This window comes from Eretmochelys imbricata, chromosome 13, assembly GCF_965152235.1.
Source record: "Eretmochelys imbricata isolate rEreImb1 chromosome 13, rEreImb1.hap1, whole genome shotgun sequence".
NCBI classification, from domain to species: domain Eukaryota; kingdom Metazoa; phylum Chordata; order Testudines; family Cheloniidae; genus Eretmochelys; species Eretmochelys imbricata.
Genome location: NC_135584.1, coordinates 6,081,503 through 6,103,564, shown reverse-complemented (window position 1 = coordinate 6,103,564; position 22,062 = coordinate 6,081,503). Strand labels below are relative to the sequence as shown.

The window sequence follows — 22,062 nt, the reverse complement described above, 5'->3', positions numbered from 1 at the left end:
AGAAGATCTACACTAATTCCATACCATAAGCATATCTCTAGTGGCCATTGATTTATACCCTATGACTGCCAATACACAGAGAGAGCATTCACATCAGGGACAGTAATGTAGTCGAGAGCTGGGTATTGTTAGAACTGGTGGTGATGAAGGACAGAGTCCTTTTAAGCAAATCTGGTTACAAATGTACACAAAAATTTCTGATGTCTTGGTGTATAAGTATGTACATGCATAAATGCCCATTACAATGTGCTTTTCTATGCAGATTCAATCCATATGTTTCACGTTTTATTTATTTGAACTTTGGTACTGATGTACTTTGAGTGTAAGGGTTCAATTTTAGATTTTCTTTGGGAATAAAATATCCTCCCAAAAGAAGTGGGTCTAACTCTACTGCAGTAGGTCATTGCAATGAGGTTCTGGAAATCTGATGTTCCCGCAAGGCGTATGTAATAATTTTCCAGTGTGAAACAATCCATTCTTTGTGGGAGCAACATTGAGAAAACATGTAAGCCCATGTCACAGGGCTCCTGCTGACAGCTACTTAATGAGGAATAAGCAGTACAATGTGAGCAAAAGATGCATCAATGCCAACCTACCAGCTTTGGGCCAAGATACCAGTCACCACATCTTACTTATCTCACGGAGGAAATACCCACTTCCCCATACCCCCTTCCAAAACAGACTTATTCATCTGCTAGATTACAGCAGAGGTAACCCACGGCAGGGCTGTCCTGTGTCATTTCGAGCCATGTGGCATTCCATCAGTGACTTATATTGCTTATTTCATTCAACAATTTGGAATAACATGAATTCCTTAGGGAAGTGGGTAGAAGAAGGCAGAATGGACACTGTGCCTCTGTGTGTGATGAAAGCTACAGCCAGAATATAAAGTTAACCCCCCACTTCCTTTTTTTTAATGGGGGGGGGACTACTTGTACTGAGCTTCGCCTGACAGATTTCAAGGGCTATTGACATGGGAGGTGATACATTATAGAGTGAACCCCATACATTAAATCATTCACTGTGAGAGGCTACTGGTGTTTCTGTGCAGCATCCAGGAGAATTTCAGAGGATGCACCACGTTGCATGACTGACATTGGCACTCAGTGCTCAATTCCTAATGAAAGAGGTGCCAGGGCACAAGCCATTTTTTTAACTTTAATAACTAACGTGGCAAGAGGGGCCGGGGCTAGGAACTGCCCAGCCTAGAGGTGCCGGGGCTCAGCCCTTGCTCAAATGAAGCACTGCCGACACCATGTTTTATCCAGTGTGTCGGGCACCTTATGCAGCAGCCCGCGGGTGGTTCATTTATATCACGGTAATTTTGGTTCAATGGCACACCTTGGCACGTCAATTTAGCAACTGTAATAAGAGGATCTCCGATGGTTTACAAACATTTATTAATACTCCCGACACCCATCTGAGGCCAGGTTTATTATCCCCATTTACAGTCAGGGAGATTTTGTTATAAAGAAGTTACAGTAAGTGACTTTTCCAAGATCAAACCACAAGTCAGTGACAGCGCTGAGAACAGATCTCTGCCGTCCTGGCTCCTAGTTCCATGTCTACAACCTCCCGATCATACATACTCCCCTTACTCCATAGTAAGGACAGTATTGCTACATTTAGAAACTGTAGTACAGGGGTTCTCAAACTGGGGGTCTGGACTCCTCAGGGGGTCGTGAGGTTATTATATGGGGGGGTCACGAGCTGTCAGCCTCCACCTCAAACCCCGCTTTGCATCCAGCATTTATAATGGTGTTAAATATATAATATAAAAAAGTCTTTTTAATTTATAAGGGGGATCACACTCAGAGGCTTGCTGTGTGAAAGGGGTCACCAGTGCAAAAGTTTTAGAACCACTGCTGTAGTACAATCGAAACCTGTTAAGCATTAACAGGGTGCAAACCAAATTCCTAGACATGCAGACCTGCCATTTGGGGAAGTTCATCAGATCTTTTTCCACATTCAGATCTGTCTCCAAACTATGTGGCTTACGCCATATTTAACATATTGGTGTGACATGGTTTTCTTTTGACCTTGTGGGTGACATTCACTGTACCTGCATACAGCACAATAATCAGGGTTTATGCAGGTGAAATTCGGTGGGAAAGGAATGTGAATTGGAGACAAAATCTACCCTCCCCAACCCAGGGAAAGTGCATTGGGCTTCAGCCCCAGGGGATAGAATAATGGCCATCATTTGTGAGGGGTGTTATGGCCAGTGAACCCACATATTCAAATGTCCCCAACCCTTAGTCACCTCCAGCTCCACCCTCTGGGCCAGCCTGTGCAGAACTAGTGGTAATACCTCCTCCAAGGACCACAGGTCATGCAGTTGTTCCTCAAACAGAGATTAATTGCCTTGCATCAGCCCCTCACCCCCTCCCACCATGAGTAACTCATCCTTGAGGGGGTTTTAGTTAAGATGGCTCTACTCTTTCATAGGCTAAATTTCAATTCAACGCATCCAAAAGGTCTTCATTTACCTGACCAGATTAGCTTTCCACCTGAATTTTAGCTTTTGGGCCACGTGATGCAACGATTTTAACGGGCTAATTGCTTTAGCAAATAGTCATTGAAAAGGATTTCACTGTCCAGAAGCTTATTCTTTCAAACACCCTCAAGGCCTGATCCATGGCCCACTGAAATCAATGGCTGGGCTGCCACGGACCACAACAGACTTTGGAGCAGATCCAGTGCTCTCACCCTCGCTGAGAGCTGACTTCAGTAGGAATTATTTAACCTCAATTAAAGGCAAGGAGAAGGGAGGGAGAGACTCACTGAATGAGTGTAATGCTATTGGGAAACAGGCTTTTTAAATAAAACACTGAAGGTGGTTCATAAATGTCTTCAGCTAAAAGAAATAAACATAGGGAATGGATCCCGTGCAAAATGCACTGATCATAATAGTAATGTGAGTTCCAGTGGACTTTGAAAATGGATTAACAGACTGGCCGCAGGGTTTCTGACAGGCCCACCCACTCAAGGAAACATATTCTGATTGTCTGCTAGGATTCCAACACGCACCAATAATCAGGGAGAACAGAAACAGATTTTGATTTCTAATAGACAGCTCTTCTGTCTGACAGTTCCTCCCAGGGGTAACAGACCTACCGTTCCAATACTGTACCATGCTATTCTCTAGTGGGGTAAATAAGAAATCCGTGGGCTGTCTCAATGACCAGACAATGAGAATGACCAAACAATGGCCGGCACCTTCAGTCAATTCCTACTGTGGAACTAACCCGGTTGATTCATTCATCATCACAGACCGTCCTGTGTAGCTCCATGTATGCACATTAAAACGACAGGGATGCACAATGCTGCCTGGCGATGCATTGCACGTTAAGCCTTTGGTGTGTAAAATGACACTCACTGCTATTTTTAGCATCAAGGGAAATCCGTAAAACCCCCACATCTTGGCATTGCCATATTGTCGAGCCTGCCTGTGGGGGCCGGGGAGCACAGTCTGTTTCGCCACATGCAGAGGACAGAGAGGGGCTGCTGAAAAGGATCCGTGCTTTTGTGAACGTCTCTTCAGGGCATCATGCCCCATCCTGGGGATTTCCTAGGGAATTTCAGTGCATCTGCAAGTCCCACCCTGAAGGGAATGCCACTCTCCAGCTATCCCTACTCTAACTGGGGTCATTTAAGCTTCAAGTGCTGCCTTAGTATTAGCAAGAGGTCATTCCATTTAAACCATGCCAAATTGACACGGATGCCACTCAAATGTGGCAGCTGCCCTGCGGCCAAGCAAATCAGATTTATTTCTTGCAGCTCTTCAGTCTTTCCATTTGCGTGGAGCTGCTCCTGATGGGCGGGAAGGGCAGCGCACCTGGAATCTGAATTTTCCCCCTTTGGGAGAAACTGCAAGTGACATGAGTTGCGGGGAGAGGGATCTGGCCCATGTGCTGCCTGGCCGTGGGGCAGGGGTGCAGCTGGCTTTCTGGGGATTGAGGATCAGTGGATCAGCTGGGGGCCGCATAGAGGATGGCTGGTGGGTAGGTGCTGAGAGCTGTATGGGAAGTGACAGCGTCTGGGGATTGTGAGGGGAAGGATGGGGGCTGAGGGCTGTTTGGAGGTGGGGTAGGGAAGAGGGCTGTGTGGGGACTGGCGGGTGGCTCAGGAGTGGGCGGGGTGCTGTGTGGGGTTCAGGCCTGGATTAGAGGTGAGGGCTGACAGCTGTAGGAGGAGTGACTGGGGGGCTCACTGGGGACAGATGGAGGCTGGGAGTTGCCTGGAGAGTGAGGGGGGGTAGGTGGGGGCTAGCTGGGAGAGCATGGTGACACTCCTTGAGCCCCTCCCCTTCAGTCCCTGCTGATTGCCTCCTCCTTCTCCTCCTCCTGGATTCAGCAGGGGCAGCAGAGAGGCTGCCTGGATAGCAGGCACCACAGCAGCTCCCAACTGCCGGGAGAAGCATTTGCAGCCCTGCCCGATGTGGTTGGGCATCCCGATGGGCTGTGTGACAGCACGACGGCACTGCCAGGTGTGTATGTGAGTCACACAAGATGCTGGGCTCTTGGCAGCCCTGGGTTGCCCCCCTACCCAGGGTGAGCCGCAGAGGCAGTTCAGGCTGCAGGCAGAGCTGTTACATACACAAGCAGTTGCTCCTATAGGTCTGATACCGGCAAAGCTGGGAGGTCAAACTTATCCACAGGCATCTGATAGGATGGGTCAAGCCTCAGGTCTTAAATAAGCTGAATACCCCCTGGCGTAAGAGCTATGGAAGATGCCTGGGCATCCAAACCAGTTGTTTGGAAACAAACTTTTCTGCTGCTCTCCTCCTGAAGACGCAGGAAAACTCTGTGGCAGTCCTGCCTACTGACATGTCTTTGCTATCAGCCTGAGAGACGCTGTTATCCGATGTCACAAAGGCAAGCATGGATTTCAGGCTGGGAGCAGTGTGTCCTTGGTGCCATGACTGCCAGAAAGTGTCCACTTGCAGGGACGGCAGTTGTGACTATTCTTTTCATCAACATCTACCTTGGGTTGCCATTTAGGATTTCTCTCCTATTGAAAGCAATTGCCCGGTCTCAATATTTGAAGAAATATAGAAGAGGAGGCTTTGCCTCATTCAAACCCCCAGAGAGAGACATGTGCTCTGTTTAATTTCTGACTCTGAGAACCATTACAATATAAATCAACGTCACTGCCCCAGGGCCTCATCCTCTCTGTATCCCACCAGCCTAGGTGGAATCAGAGGAGGCTGCAGACCCTATAAATGCCAATTACAACTCAAGGAAGCAGTGAACAAAGTGCTGTACTCTGGGAGAATGTCAGGACCAGTCAAGGGATGGGAGCAGAAGTTTGCTGAAAGGCAGAAGAACCATTAGAATCTGGTTACAATGACATGACCACACAACTCAGAACTAAGATCTGCGTGGCAAGGCAAAGGACGCATTTACCTAGTTTCCAAGGCTGCTCTGGAGGAAGTCTTCACACTGCCGTAGCAACTGTCACAACACAATGCAACTACCAATGGATACAGAGAAATAAAGGTGAAAACAACAACACGCACACAAAAGTAAATTAATATCATGGACATTAAAATAAAGCAAAAAAAAATAAGAAGAAACTTAAAATTACACCAGCTCTTGCAAGCTTTTCAAATCAAATTTTAAAAATGTATTTAATTAATATAAAAAATGAATGGGCTGGATGGAGTCATTGGCATCATGAAACAGGAACCTGTAAGAAGGTGTTTAAAGTCGGTACCTGTACATGGGAACGGTGACTGTGCGTTCATAGTACTCCCAGGTAGAGTGCAGGTCAGTTCGAGAGAGGTTGGTGGCATAGAACCTCCAAGCAGCCTGTGGAGGAGAAGGGAGCTGTACATGTGAGTGAAAAACAGCTATAATCGTCCTTCCCACCCTAACCCTCCAATCCACAGCAAGAGAAATATGATCAGCAGATTCAGAGGACAAGAGTGCTAGCCAGCTGCGAACGGAAGGGTTCTTCTGTTGATTCAGACCAGAATTTCTAAAAGAGATGACCAGATCTCTATGCAGTAGATGAGCCTATGAAAATACAAAGTAACGATTTGCACTGCTGCTCAGTAAACAGTTTAAAATTGAAGATCTATCCCTGCCTCATGGCACTCGCCTCCGAAAATGCTGCCCTCGCTTTCTGGCTGGTTATGTTAAAAACAACATAAGCAAGGCCCACAAACAAGGCTTAGAACCTGACTGTTAGAAGCACCGCTGCTTACAACCCCAGCTGAGTCAAGGGGAGCTGGGGGTGCTCAGCATCTCTGAAAATCTGACCCTTCAATCTGACCCTTCTCAGAGAACACATCCTGATAGTCAATATCCATTCAGCTGGAACACACATCAAAGTTTTCAAGTCAAAGGATTACATGGCTCACAAGTAGCTCAGTCTAGTAGCTTTCCGCTTCCTTAACCCAACGATTCAGTCTGTCACAGATCCACTCTTTGGGTCTGATTCTGATCTTAAATTAGTGCATCTCCACCGACTCTCACAGCGCTGCTACACCTGATCTGTGCGAGTCTGACTGAGATCTGAATCACACCCTCTGCCTTGAGCCAGCAGCTCCCATTGCGTTCCTGCTCTGCTGGGTTTTATTGATAAAGAACAGGGTCTTTCTGTAGACTGGAAGACCTGACAGTCTATGCCTTTCCTGCTGCAATAGCAGACTATTACTTAGATTACAATAGTGCCTTATGCACAGACATCGGTTTCCATCAAAAAATGCTCCCAATCGCAGCATCACATTCATATAAATTTTCTTTTTGCATAAAACCAATTTGCGGGAAACAAGCTGAATTAATTAATTGTCTGCATCATGTATTAACTAAATCTTCTTGGATTTTGTCTTTTCTCCTCTCAGACTGGCTGACAGCATCTGCTGTCATCCTGTGGATGATTTCCTTGCATTTATTTTCAGGGCTGCTATCTAGCACCTTTTGAGCTGCCTCAAAATGCCACCTTCCCTCCTCCTCCAGAGAGTCTCAAAGAATAATGAATCGGAAACAATTTGTCTGAGACAGTTTAATATAAAGGTTCCTTGCTTGAGTCCCAGATGTTGCTCCCTTAGGTTCATTTCCCACCTGTAACATTCTTAAAACCTCTCACTTGCACTGTTTCATGGCTTAACGGTATTCTTCAGTGCAAGAATAGAGGGTACGTCTACACTGCAACACCCGCACCCCTCCCCCGCACCAGCGAGATGGAGAGCCTGGATCAACTGATTTGAGCTCACATGGTTTGCACAACAGGGCTAAAAATTGCAGTGTAGATACTTGAGCTCAGGGTTGCTGGGTTTCAGAGCCCAGGCTCCAGCCCAAGCCAGAACGTCTACATGGCTATTTTGAGACCAGCAGCCCAAGCCCTGAGAGCCCTTCAGTTGACCCGAGCTCGGAGACTCGCTGCCACGGGTCTATTTTCGCAGTGTAGATGTACTCTGTGTGTCCATTCCTAGGAGGCTGGTTAGAATGAGGGTTAGGGTCTGTTCCACAGCTCAAGGAAGTCCATGGGAAGCCTCCCATCGATTTTGATGGGAATTAGGCAAGGCTCACAATGAAGAAGACCTTATAAGGAGAGGGAAGTGCACCTGAAGCTCTTTACTTTGCACTAGGATGACTTTCAAATACTCCACCTAGAAACAGCGTCTGTACCTGCAGGGGGCAAAGTGGGCTTTTTTTTTTTTTAACACTGGTCTTTCTACACTGAAGACATGGGGCTATAGACCATCAGCTGAGTTGAGGGGGGTGAAGAAGAGGTGGCTTTAAGCCATTTTTCTGTTTCCCAATTCTGGACTGGCTGGGGGGGGGTGCAAAATGGCCCCATAGGGACCACTGCACCAGCTGGAGGCCAGGCAGAGCTCCAGTCACTTCACCCCAGCCATGGCACGGCCCCTCCCTGCCCCCTATGTGTAGGTGATGTGAAGCCTCTTTGCCAGCAGGAATCTTCAGCTGTCCCATTAGGGGAGGTTGCTGCCTGAGGCTGTGGAAAGCAGCTAGAGCAGGGACCGAAGACCTGACTCCAGGAGGGTAGGTGGAGATGCAGTGACAGAGCTAGGTGGAGAGATCTCCTTTGTGTCAGTTCATTCCTAGCCAGCTATTGTTACCAATACAGAAATGTAACACACAGAAATCCCAGCCACCCCTGGACAGTCATCTCTGGGCCAGAATGTCTGCTGAGACAGAGCAGCTGCTGGCATCAGGGGAGTTCATGCAGCACATTTCTGTCTTCAGGATCGGGGCACTGCTTGCTAACCTGAATCAGGCCAGCTGCAGGGTTTCGCCTCTTCTCAAAGTGCTTTTGCCGATGCTGTTCTTGAACCTTCAGGGCAAAGCCAGAACCTAAAATGCCCTGGTAGAAAGAAAGAGACAATTTGCTCTAAAAGGTTGTGTTTGTAATAGCCCTACTGACAGCTCACTCTCTCCTCTGATTTGTTTTCTTCTCATTTTCTGTCCCATTGAGATCATCTTGTACTTCCCCTCTCCCTAAGCTAATAATTTCCACCCACTGTCAAATGCTATGACTGCACAATATGGAGTCTGGGGGTAAATGTTTTACTTCTCTCAGGTGTTGCAGTAAAGTGTAAACTGTTCACCCAGTGCTGCAGTTCCATCAAGAAAAAAGGAATTTTCCGCAATGAACTCCCAACCTTTGCAAAAATGATTGTGGTAGCTTAATAAAATCTCCCCAGTGGCCCAGGAGCAAGAAATGACACTATCACTGGCTTGTGGGGATTGTGACTATTTGGGGACAAAAACAAGGCCAATGGTTTCCGTTGCCCAAATATTTTTATTTGTTTTGCAGCACACAATCCATAAAATTTATCCTGTCCTATAATTCCCACCATGCACTTTATTCAGTCATATCTCAGGAAGCCAGTGATTGCATGAAGTACGAATATACAAGTGTGTCTCTCTCGTGTTGTCTCTCTATTCTGATTCAAAGGAGTATGTGTAGCCAGAAGACAGACATGCATGGAAGTAGAATGGAACATATTATGCTATTGTTACTTAGTTGTTTTTCTGTGATCAGTTCCAGTCTACACAGATGTAAGCCCAAATAGTCTTCAGTATTATGTGGTTGTTTTCTTGCTCCTTGAAATGCCATGTTTGGTGGCAGGAAACAAGAAACCAAACACAGGACCAAACTTTCATAAATGTGCAGCCCCCACAATTGGGACCAGGTTTTCAAGAGAGCTCGGCACATTTAAAAAAAAACTTGCAGTTTGTGGGAGCTGAGAGCTTTTGGAAAGTCTGGTTCTAACTGAGGAGTTGAAATGGGAGCTGAGGATGTTGGAAAATCTGGCTCCAGTTATGGGTGCTGGGCACTTGAAAGCTAATTTGAAGGGCTTTGGTGCAACTAATCATGAAAGTGCTCACCAAGGGGAAAGGGTTGCTCAATCAAACCCTTTGTGTTTCTCTCTCATAAATAAAGATTAATTACAAAAACTCCTTTCATGCAAAAGCCTTGGAACAGATCCTTTGCTGCTGTAAACCAACATGGCTACACTGATTTACACCAGCTCAGAATCTGGCCTAGGTATCTTATTTATGCAAAAGATGGAGCTGTTCTAATCTTTTAATTAAGAGGACTAAATCCTGAGAGGCACCAAGCAGCCACAATGCTCACTACAGTCCCTGGGCATCTCAGGTGTCCTGCCCCTCTTAGTCAGTGTTGCCAACTGTCATGATTTTATCACAAGTCTCACAATATTTGATATTTTTCCTTAAAACCCCAGCTCCTGGACTCATGTGATTATGTGTGAGTCTCAGATTTTATTTAAAACAAAAATAAGTTTGTCACCTTCATGATTGCAGAGAAAAGCTCAAAAATGTACATCCTAAAAGTTAAAAAACCAGAAAGCAAATCAAAATGAATCCCAAAATGTGTCCTTTTATTTACTATTTTTTTCAATCTCATGACTCCATAAGGCAGCCTCAGGACCTTCTGGGGCCTGACTCATTAATTTTGAACACTGGGTTCTGGCAGTACTGGGATTTGTCCATTGAGCTGAAATCCTTTTGCTGCAATAAGTAATTAAATGTCTGCAAAGTTAACAACATCATCAAAAAAATCTGGAGAGAGCCGTATAGGCAAGACGGCAGCCGCAGTGAATGTAAGCGGGACTGTGTACAGAAAAATTCATGTCCTGTTTTCACGGTAATGTTTGGGTGCTTACTTACAGCAGGGAGGGCGAAAAAGGAGACCCCAATGAGGGTGAAAGTTGCAGCCAGGAGACGCCCATTCCAGGTCTGTGGATACTTGTCCCCATAGCCAATGGTGGTGAGTGTAATCTAAGGAAAGAGAGAGGCAAAGCCTGTTCACTCCAGTGCCTTTTGGCTGGCCCCATATTGAAAACTGAAACAACAGCTGAATGCAATTCTCTCTTCAGCATAATCTCCCCCTTCCCTGGTTATTCTTATGCCAGATCCCAGGATTTTATCCTGTAGGGTACTTCACTGGCATATTCATCACAGTGGCTATTTCAATAGAAATACATATGCGCAGAGGGGTGTTGGAGCCCCATAGAGAAGGTTACGGGATCTTTTATGTTCTCTAGAGCAACGGAGCCATGTTACTGAGTACTTAGTGTGTTCCTGTTACAGAGGCAGTGCAAAGTTCCTCGGCTTGCTATATCTTTTCACAATAGAAACTGGTTTACAAGAATTGAAAAACTGATCTGTTTAGTCTAGAGAACAGAAGGCTCAGTGGGGACATAACAGTCTTCAAATATGTAAAATAGGACAGTGACCAATTGTTCTCCAGGTCCGTCAAGGGCAGGACAAGAAGTAATCGGCTTTGCAGCCAGGGAGACTTAGGTTAGATATTAGGAAAAACTTTCTAATTATAAGCTCTGGGTTAGGTTACCTAGCTGGTTGCGGAATCCCCACCCCTGGAGGTGTTTCAGAACAGGTTAGATAAATTTCTGTCAGAGATTATCTAGGTATACTTAATCCTGCCTCAGTGTGTGCTGGACCCCATGGCACCTCGAGGTTCCCTTCCAGCCCGGCGTTTCTACAGTTCACTCACAGCACTGTCACAGATTCTTTCTTTCTTGTGCCTACGTATCTGCCCTTAGCACAATGGCTGCCACCAGCAGCAGCCACAGAAACAGCCGGCTACAATCAACAACGTATTGCCACAGACACTCTGCCTACCGGGGGGAAACGGCATCTTGCCAGGGCAACGTCAGAGGTGTTCTAGCCATCTGTCTCGGCACGTACAGCATCCCCATCACCCGAGTATCTCAGCCCCTCCCAAAGATTTGTGGATGTATCCTTAGGCACCCCATATATTGCCATCCCCATTTCACAGTGGGGAAAGCTGAGGCTCAGAAGACCAGATTTAACCCTTCCTTGGTGCCAGGAGGCAGCTTGTATCTCTGCTACTATGGGGCTTCCCTAGTGCCATTGGCAGGGCACACATCTCCCAGGCACATGATCACCCCAGCCATGCCTCCTCCCGTCCCGCTCTCTCCCTTCATTCTCTGGACCACCCCAGCTGGTCCCAGACCACCTCTGCAGTAGGAGGGAGGGGTTCCAAAGAGATGCTGTGGAGTTTACACAAGTCCTAGGGCCCCATTCTACAGCTTATCTTGCCTACTTTCACCAGGGAATCTGTGGCAGAGCTAAGCAATGCACCCAGAGCCTCTGATTGCCAGTCCAGTGCGATAACACCAGGCCATCCTTCCTGCACGCTGTGCAGAGGGGTACGAGCTTTTACATCCGTCCCTCAGAATGGGCAGCTTTTTTCATTAAACAGGCGTATACACATCACTGCCTTCTGGGGAGAAGGCTTATGCGTTTTAGTCCAAAGCGTCCATGCAGGAGATGGAATGGCTCCTTCAGGACTGAGAAAAATAACCAGGATTCCCCAAACTCACATCAAGCATTTCAGCTGTGGCTCTTTCAAATGAAGCAGAGTTATTTCCACGCATAAAGGTCTGAAACTGTTTATTCCTAATCTTTCCAAAAGTGCCTATTAACGGGCTTCCCTTCCAATTTCAAAACGGCACAGTACCCTGAAGGTACAAATTACTGCTGCTTAATACAGCCTGATTCACGACTGTGAATATATTACTGATTATATTGCTATAATACTCCAAGCAGGGGTTGGGATGTTGGCATGTATGTGTGTTGTGGGAGATTTGCAAAGATACCCTTGACCTCTAGAATGCAGGAGAAGAGACAGGTATAGCTTTACTGCCATGATTCTGCTGGCAAAGGATGGAGAAACTTAGGCTTGTAGCAGGGTCACAGCGTGCTACAACCCTGCTTCCCTTGGTGGTCCAGCACAGCCCACGAAGTGGGTGGAGCAAGCCAGGATGGGGTGAAGCAGGCAGGGATGTGGTGATTCAGAACATCTTCCAGGCAGCCTCTACAAGCAGCACTCCTATGTATCCCTCTCCAGAACTGAAACTGCCCCTCCTCTACAACTGCGTTGGCCACAGCTGCCTCTGAGGGTTCAAACTGCACCCCAGCCCTGCACCTATGGGGTTAATTAAACCTACTACACATTAACTTAAAACAAACTCATTTTTATATGAAGAAAAATATAATCAGTGGCTTTCCCTAAAGCATTTTATAGACATAAGCACTACAAAATCTTTCCATTAGATGCCATTTAGACAAAATATGTAGCAAAAAGCATCTTAATGATTGTTCTATACTGAAACATATCTTGGAAACAGCTTTATTCTATATTCACTGAGAGGTTACTACACAGATTTCAGCAGGGAGTTATCTAGGCCAGAGCCACTAAGTGCAGATCCAGAAAAGGATCCAAACATTCCCAAAATATGGGGGGGCGCTTGCATTTGGAGTTTGAATTCAGACCTACCTCTTTGTTGCTATTGATTTTTGTACTGAAGTAATGTGTACAGGCCAGACCCCCTTGTGCTAGGCACTGTATAAATATATAACAAAGAGCCAGCCCCCCGCCCTGAAGAGCTCGCAATCTAAGCAATGTGTGATCAATCTCTCCTCCATTAAAGAAAGTGTTGCTACAGACATAAAAACAAATCCAATCCTGTAAGGAAGGATTGAACTTAGATACAAACTCGTCTTAGGTAGTTCTTCTGCCCTATACCATTCACCTTCAGTTCCAGGGCCACTGATCAGTATTTCAGGACCACGGTCAGTGGCCAGAACATTCGAAGTTAAGATTTGTTCTTACCCTAAGACGAATCTAATTTGCAAAATTTGAAACTTTGGTGATATCCTGACCCCACTGACGTCAATGACAAAACTCCCATTGATTTCAATGAGGCTAGCAGGTCACCCCTGGATTTCAACCCCCCTGTGGCTGTCTGTTCCCTGACTTCCAGCAACCAGAGAGTTAAATTTCTATTTAGACCTCACACAAAGTGAAATATGGAAGCAGGGTTGGGAGTGATGGCTCGATAAGGCTCTCAAGAGGAATACCAGAAGCTGTACGAGCGGTTATTTGATAGTACAACTTTTCCAAATTTTCAATGGAAATTTTCAGAGCAATTTTGAATATCAATGAACAAAAACCTACAGGAAAAATATTTAAGGAAGTGTTTGCAATATTTTCCCCATTTTTGAGCAGCTCCATTTGACAGATAAAAAAGATAGCTCCAAGTCTAGCTGTCTTGGAGGGGAGGGGAGGGTAGTTAACTTGGCTTTGAATTTTTCTCATTGTTTGTTTTCTAGTTACTTCAAACCACACTTTGTTTTCCTAACTGTAACCAATGTGCTTGAAAACCTTGATGAGCAATTTACTAACAACAGTCTTCCCATTGTTGGATCAGCTGATTCCTCCCAAAGCTTGGAGCTGTTAAGATCTCGGATTTTGGTTGGGGGCCCATGTGTAGGTTTTAACAAGCTCTGTACTGAAGCCGAGATTGGCTTCCAGAAGTGTTGGAGCAGGAGAACAATAGACAAAGTAGATTAGAACCTCGTTAATTCTCCCTTTGTTAATCTGCTAATCCAATAATTCACACATACACACACACACATAGAGAAAAACTAAACAGCAGTGTCCTCTGCACTTGTCGGCAAAGATTTAATAGCAGAGTGACTTCACGACTGAAAGCATTCTATTACTAAGACCTCATTCTTTTACAAAATATGCTTCAGTGCATTTAACAGCACCTTATGATGTATTATTATGAATAATTAAAAGCAAACAGCACTTGTCAAAATACATGATCAAAATGCATTTAGTAATTCAGTATCTCTGTTAGATATGGCTCAACTGTTCTGGTGCAACCAAGTCCATGGTAGGAGGTGATATTGAGTTGTAATATCCTAGTGGGAGGTCCTGGAAGCATTGTGCCTCTGGTATTCCCAGTGACCCCACACAACACAAGTGTTGTACCAACCTTGAAAGCCATGGTCCTGACCGCTTTGAAAAGATTGGTATGAGGAGCATTTCCTCCAGGAAGCCTGGGAGATGTTCGCCAACTAACACAGACTTGGCTGCAGCACATTTAAGGATTGAGGCTATTTAGTGCTTGCTAAGTAAATATTTCGGTTGATTATGTGCTTTATCCCTTTCTACCAGCCCTTTGGAAGAAGCCTATTGTCTTAGCCGCTCCACTGTTCAGGTATGGAACTTGGGTGGGATTCTCCAAAATGCTAAAGCCCAATGGGACTTGTGTTGCTAAGTTACTTAGATCTTGTCTGCATGTGTAGGGCACATGTGGCTACATGCTGCAGCACGGGTACTGGAACAATGTGTACAGTGGGGGTGCTGAGAGCCATTGAACCACACTGTAAACCCTGGATATGAGGGAAACCACTTCACGCCAGGGGGTGAGGCAGCACCCTCAGCACCCCTAGTTCCAGCGCCTAGGCGCTGCAGTGAAAAGCAGGATGCATCCCCACTGTCTGCGGTGTCTTGCAACACGCAGCAGTGAAAGGCTCTGGCAGAGTAAAGCCTTTCCCCGCTTCCAGAGTCTGTCTTTGAGATGGGGAAAGGAGCCAGGAGGCGGGGGGACACTACAATGCTAAAAATAGCAGTTTAGATGGGGCAGGCACTGCCTTGGCCTGCAGAGAGCCATGTAGGGTGTATACCTGAGGGTTCAGGCACATACGGCACTCGACTTGCCGAAGAAGTGCCTCACCATCTACACTGCTATTTATACCCGTGCTAGTTGGGCATGCAGTGTCTGTAGGCTACACGCCACCGTAAGTGTCAACCTGCCCTTAGGCACCTTTGAAAATCCCATTCTTTGTCTATGGTCAGTATCTAGCACTTTTTGGATGCCAGTGGACTAACAACAGCAGAACTTGCCTCAGACAGCTCTTGAACTCCCAGCGTTTAAAGACTACGATTGTGTCCAGCTTGTATGAAGCTTGAGTAGGAAGGCCAGTGAACTCCTCCTCCATCTTATGTGCCTGCTTAAGCGCAGAGCTCACTCTGGTCCACATTGTTTGTTGCTTATTCACTAGGAGTCTACTCCAAAGCCCATTGAAGCCAATGGGAATCTTTCCACTGGCCAAATTCCATCACCACGCCAAGTCCCCTAGTCATTAGCATGAATTAATTAGGTTCTGCTGAACTGCTCTCATTGCAGAAGACCAAAGCTTGAACACAGGTCACATCCCAACAAGGCTGCCTAAAGAATAACTCCAGTTTCATGGGAATTGCCTGAGGCATAAGGGGCCCTTATAAGTGAGGAAAATTAATTGAGGGAGGATCCAGAGAAAGACTGACAAGCCCCCTTGTGGCCACAATCCCAGAAGAAACGTGGGTAGTAATACTTAGCACCTCTAGGTAGCCTGAAGTATTCAAAGCACTTTACAAAAAATGAGTCAAATTCTCCTCTCTGTTGCCCTCAGGTAAGAGGAGAATTAGTTAACTAATCCTGGTCGTCCCTCTGTGAAGTAGGAGAGCATCATTATTCCTATCTTACAGGTGGGAAAGCTGAGGTACAGAGAAGTTAAGCGACATGCCCAAGGCCACACGATATGCTGTAGCAGAGCTTAGATCAGAAGGCAGGAGTTCCTGGCTCTTTGATCAGCTCAAGCCACTAGACAATGCTGGTAGTTTCATATCCCAGTGGTGCAAGGCTGGCATAAGGCAAGTCTGAATTGATTGCCATTCCACTCCATGATTTTCAAGTACAGTAGAACATTGTTTAGTGTTTGATTCTTCTTCTCCTTTCCTGATTTTGCTCACACTTCCTCCCTTTCTTTCCACTCCCCCGCCCCCCTCATGATGCTAAGCTTCCTGGAACTCTACAGAACTGATGTCCAAGATCAACCCACCCCTCTCCAGACACACACCTACACGGTGACATCTCCGAGGTGCTCACGTGGGGGGAGCTGCTGAGTGACACCTCCTATAGACCAAGCTTCGTTTTACCCTGGTTAACCTCCCGCCTGCAGAGCTGAACACAGCTCCCTTCAGAACCTCATTAAAACAGTCACTTTTTGGTCAGCTGGTGCCAAGTTGCAATGGCCAGACTGTCCTTCCCTAGTCCTGGGAGCAGAGGGTGCCTCTCCTGTAGCTGTCTATGATCTGGCTAACTCAAGGAATGAGAGAGTGTAGCATTCCCTAAGGGGAATATTTGTGAAAAGTACTTAACTGAATAGCTGGAAACCATTTAATAATAATGCTAACTAAACATGCATCAGTCAACTTCTCACATAAGTGATAAAGGATGGGAGGGTTAATGGCCATTTCATTTTAATAACCGGCAGCTGCTGTTTTGTGGAAATTACTCACCAGGCCCCACCAGAGCGCATCTGCGTATGTATCAAAGTGCTCATTTTCTCCTTTCTCGGCCAAGTACACCAGGAAAGAGGCCAGAATGAGGCACAGAAAGCCAATATACCAGGCAGTAATCAGCTCCTGCAAGATAGTTAAGGAACAGAATAGAACAATGTGTTTCCATACCATGCCTTTCATACTCAGGGTATCCCCGAATGCAGAGCCGGGGTTCAAAGCTCAACTTTCCCAAAGTTTGTGGGTGTTCAGCTCTGGGGTTTGGTTTCAAGACTATTAGTAGAAGTAATATTACAGTAGTGTTCAGACACTCCACATGGGCAGGGCCCCGTTGTGCTAGGAGCAGTATATACACATAAAGTAGGGACAGCCCCTGCCCTGAAGCACTGACCACCTGAATAGATAAGACAAGGTGGGAGACAGGAGGTATTATTATCCCCATTTGAAAGATGAGGAACTGAGACAGAGAGTCATTAAGGCCCAGATCCCAAAAGTATTTAGGTGCCTAACTCCAATGGATTTCTAAGTACCTTTGAGGATGCAGGCCAGAGAGACTTGCCCGAGGTCACATGCAGAGTCTGTGTTAGAGTTGAGAACTGATCTTCTGGGTCCCAGTCCAGTGGTCTAAGCACATCGGTCTCATGATGGAGACCACCTACAAAGTTTGAATATGCATCTGGATCTTATCCCCACATTTCAGGGGTGTTTGGATCCCAGGATTTGAGTGTGGGCTTACCCCTGCTAGAAACTTTATAACAGTGAATTATATACTGAACTGGCAAGCTCATGGCTGTTAGGCAGCTGGAGTAGAGATTTTAAGCTGAGCAGCAGAAGCCACATAACCTTATTGGAACTTTCATGATTTCCTACTTCTTTAGGAAAAACACCACAACTTGGATAACCATCAGTGTTTGACACAAGAGAGCGTGGTCTAACGAAAGCTGTATGGTTTTGGCTTTAGTTCACATAGCTTCATGTGAACGTTTCCTTTGGTTTGGATTTGAGTGGGGTTTGTAACCCTGGAGTTTTGTGTAAAGGTTCACACCCAAGTGAAGCAAATGCACTGGGAAACATCAAGTTTCATTCACCAAAACAAAAAGCCCTGATTGGCTTTAAATCTTCTAATGGAACCTGGATGAATTTTGTAACACATCAGGAAACTGCTAGGTATAGTATTGTCTCTGGTTTCCTTGGGAACACTTTGCACAGCTCCTGGTTTAATATTTCACCTGAATGGCAAAGCATCTAATGGTGCAGAATCAGAGGATACCACCCAATCTTTCTCTCTCATTTTTCCACTGAAGTCATACAATGTCAGAATGATCACATACTTGATCCACACCTAGGGAAAAGGTTTCAATAACCAAAGTTGCTAAATCAAATACTGAGGTATCTCTTCATCACATTAAACTGCAGATGCAATAGGATGATTCATGCTTTCCCATTTCCCCAGCCTCAGAACCACAAAATGATTCTTTAAGAAACCTTATTAGTTTGTTGAGACGCACTATATCCACATTTCAGCAAATTGTAGAAAAAAGGTCGCATTCACTACATAGGAAAGTATGTCAGAGGTAAATTATGCATCTTCAAACTGTCACATTCTTGGACAAAGCTAATACAAGAGCAGATGAAGGAAACCTGGTAGACTGTAGTTTTCTGATATTTTTTACTAAGCTTCTGATAAATTTACTAAGGCTCTTAAGGAAAACAAATAAACCTCAAGATAAGGGACAAAATATTGTCATAGATTAAGTGATAGGAAACAAAATGTTGTGAATGAATGCTCCTCAAACTGCTGGAAGGTGAATAATGGAATACGCTAGGGATCAGTTCTGGGCCTGGGACTAGTTAATACATTTATTAATGATTAGGAGGAGGACATGGTCAAGATGGCGCTATCTGCAAATGGATGACCCCAAGGGGTAAATTTTCAGACATGCAGCCTCTTTGAAATACATGCTTTATATAAAGCATTTGCAACATCATCAGCATTTAATCACATATATATTGGCTGCTGCCAGATGCAGTTTAACCAGCCTCCCAGCTCCTTCATGGCTGTGGGTTTGTGCAGGCTAATTACTAACCCACATTGCTTCTGAAAATAGCCACTGCAGCCACCTTCAAGGTACTTCCCACAAATGATAATCACCCAGGCATCAAAATATTAGGGGGCGGGGGGAACCAAAGTAGTGTTCTTTGTGAGGAAAAATGTGTAAGGAGCTGATCAGTCCAGTTATCCAGGTCTCACTCACCTTGCTATGGGCATAGACCACAGACCCCAGAAGCTTCCAGGTACCACCTCTACGGTCCATTCGTATCATGCGCAATATCTGCAGGAACCGCAAACTCCTGAGAGCCGAGGTGGCAAAGACATTCCCTTGGGATCCTGCTGCCAGCACGGCAATGGACGCAATCAGCACCATGATGTCTGCAAGGAAGCAGAGCGTAAGAGGAAGGATTTCATGGACCTCGCACACCAACCATCACCTCCCCTGGATGGGCTTTTACAAACGGACTCCTTCGTCTTTCCTACCTCTGTGGGTGATGAGACATCAGGCTGGCACTACTCTAGGGTGAGCCCCTTGCCTTTGGTCTGGAAAGGACCCCTCACTCATCACCTCTGTTCTCACCTTCCATTATTAGCTGGAGTCAGTTTGGTGGAAAGAAATAAAACAGTTTTGGTACCATCAGCCAGGGTTGGCGGTGACTCTGCTATTGACTGATCATGCCAGTTTAGGGATGGATGCTTCTTCCTCAGGCTAAACCCTAGAACAGCATCTTTTATCCACACAGGCCCCGCATCTCAGATACCCCACTTCACTGCTCAGTCTTGGGCAGCCACATCCCCCAGCTGGCCTCCTGAGCACTTCTCCCTCTTCCTCGTCTTTCCTATCCAGGTTTTCAGGGTATTACACTGCACCTATCTCCATGGTATCTGAGCTCCTAACTCTGCAGAGCTGGAGAAAAGATAACTCTGCAGAGCTGGAGAAAAGATAACATACCACCTCAAAGATTCCGACACGTATAAACCGCTGCTAAGCCCATTGGGAATAGGGGTAGGTGCGCGCGTGTGTGTGTCTGTTATAAAAATGAGTGATGTGTCTGTCACATCCTATGGAGGAAGCACATGGCCACGTACAACTAATATTAACCCACGCTGTGTGATTCACTGCACGGTTTAATGAAATTCACATTCCTCTTCTCCTCACACCTCCTCCACCAGGAGAAAGGTTGCCAAGACTCTAAAGATTGAATTCTGGCTTGATGCAAAATGCAACATTTCTAGCCTGGAATAAGCCTCTGCAAAGTGCATCAGCAGAGGTGCACGATCTTCTTTAGCCAGTGTACTGCTGTTTCTAAGGTCCACCTTGACATGGGAGTCTCACTGCCCAACGCATTCAGGAAAACCTAAAGGGCTGTGTTTTAGGAAGGCCTGTTTCTGCCACTGATGGAGGAAAGGTGGGTGCGTGGGAGTACTAAAAGCACCCACCTTTGCCCAAAGCAAAAGCCTAGGTCTCAATACCTCAGGGCTTTCAGGGATCTGAAAACCATCATTCAGATCACTACGTGAATTTTGTAGATGCCTCTGGTTTTATAATGGGCTAAACCAAAACCCTGCATAAAGCATCCCCAGCTCTGTGATGGTCAAATCAGGGTCCAGATCCAAATGTGGTGGCTTAAGCCCATCTCTAGAAAGCACTGAGAACAAATGCATCCCTTCTCTTCCTCTCCCTGCCCACTTCTGACACCACCTCACCCTGTTAAAAGTAACTGCTTTGCACAGAGACAGCCCCTTCCACCACAGAATCTCAAAGAACTTTACACCCAATAATTAATTAAGGTTTATAACTCCCTTGTGAGGCAGATAATTACTGTAATATCAGTCTTATGGAAAGGCAAATGGAGATACAGAGTGACTTGTCAGACACAGAACCCCATACCCTAGCTCCCATCCCCATGTTCTAACAGTTAGATCACTTCTCCTCTCAAAGGAGACACAAAGGGCCTGATTCTGAACTACACTTATATTATTGCATCCTTCTCACAGCCATGTTGGCACAGAGGGAAGAAAACAACCTCTTCCATCCCGCTCTGTCATTAGCTGCTGCTTCCATCTGCTCCAGGGTATTGAGATCAGCTGTTCTGCCCTCCCTGTTAAGATTTCTCTCAGGCTCCCTGTTTCCTCACACCAGTTGGTTTTCACTTGACAGCTTCGTGGAGGAGTCCGTGCATCCGGAGTACATGCCCCAGATATGGCCAGTGCTTCCTTCTAAGTCTAGCGGAGACCAGCTGCAAGTTGATGAGTTCTCGGATCTCTTTGTGGGTGGTGAAGTCTCTCCACCCTATGCCCTGAATCTTTCCTAAGCGCTTGTTTTCAAAGGGATCTAGGTTTCTAGCTAACACTTTAATAAATCTTCAGCTCTCACAGCCATATGTTGGCTCTGAGGTTACATTTGAGTGGAAAATCCTCCCTTTTGTTTTGGTGCCATTTAGCTTTGATTTCCATACATTGCTGAGTTACTTGAATGCTGCGGATGCCTTTCCTATCCTTGATGTCACTTCTTTCTTGACGTTTCTGCTGGCTAGTACGGTGCTGACCAGCTAACTGAGCTGTTCTACTTCCTGGATCTTTTTGCCCTCTGATACAATGTTACTGCTTGACATCTGGGTTTCAAAAATATTTGTTTTGGTGTAACTGATTTTGAGCCCTGCTTGGCCTGCTGTTTTTGCTAAAGATTCTATCTCTGTCGCTTTTGAGGGGTATTGCTCAAGCGCATGACATCAACAGCAAAGCCGAGATCTTCTAGGTGTTTGCCATCTACCCAGGCTATGTCAGTGTTTGTGCTGCTAATAATCCTTCATTATCTAGTCTGTGGCAATGCCAAACAACAGCAGAGATCGAACGCAGCCCTGCTTCACGCCAGCCTCCACACTGAACCACTCTACTATCTGGTTATTCACCCTTCCAGTGCTCTTTACATTGATGATGTTGATGACGTCAGCTGGAATTCTGTAAGACTAAAGAATATTGCACAACGTATGTCTATGCAGGCTGTCAAATGCCTTTTGAAAGTCAATGGCATTGATAATATGTTCTATGCATTGTTCTATCACAGGCCTTCGTGTGAATATCTGATCTACCCAGGATCATTTGGGCCTGTATCCAGCCTCCTCTTCTCTAAGCTTTGCATCCACCACCTCTTTCATCCTGTATAGCATCTTACTACAAAGGGTATGAGGGGTCAGCAGCATTCTCTGCTGAGCAGCCATAGTTACTGGAATGGCAGCCTGGTTTTGTTTCTATAACCATGGAGTTTGGGCTTGGTTGGTTGTTTTTTATGAGGCTAGGTGGCTGGCCTTGCACTAAACTCTCCCCAC

At 45.9% G+C, this 22,062-nt stretch overlaps 1 protein-coding gene across 7 annotated transcripts in view; it reads right to left on the bottom strand.

Annotated features, from left to right (window-relative positions):
* The window catches only part of KCNQ2 (potassium voltage-gated channel subfamily Q member 2), a 109,275-nt gene that overhangs the window by 39,512 nt on the left and 47,701 nt on the right, over nucleotides 1-22,062 (bottom strand). For all 7 annotated transcript variants that reach the window (XM_077831957.1, XM_077831956.1, XM_077831959.1 and 4 more), the window contains exons 4-8: nucleotides 18,936-19,111; nucleotides 16,681-16,806; nucleotides 10,167-10,277; nucleotides 8,239-8,334; nucleotides 5,719-5,813 (exon numbers count right to left, since the gene is read on the bottom strand). In XM_077831957.1, coding sequence (XP_077688083.1) covers nucleotides 5,719-5,813; nucleotides 8,239-8,334; nucleotides 10,167-10,277; nucleotides 16,681-16,806; nucleotides 18,936-19,111 — 604 coding nt within the window. The remainder of the gene's footprint in view (nucleotides 1-5,718; nucleotides 5,814-8,238; nucleotides 8,335-10,166; nucleotides 10,278-16,680; nucleotides 16,807-18,935; nucleotides 19,112-22,062) is intronic.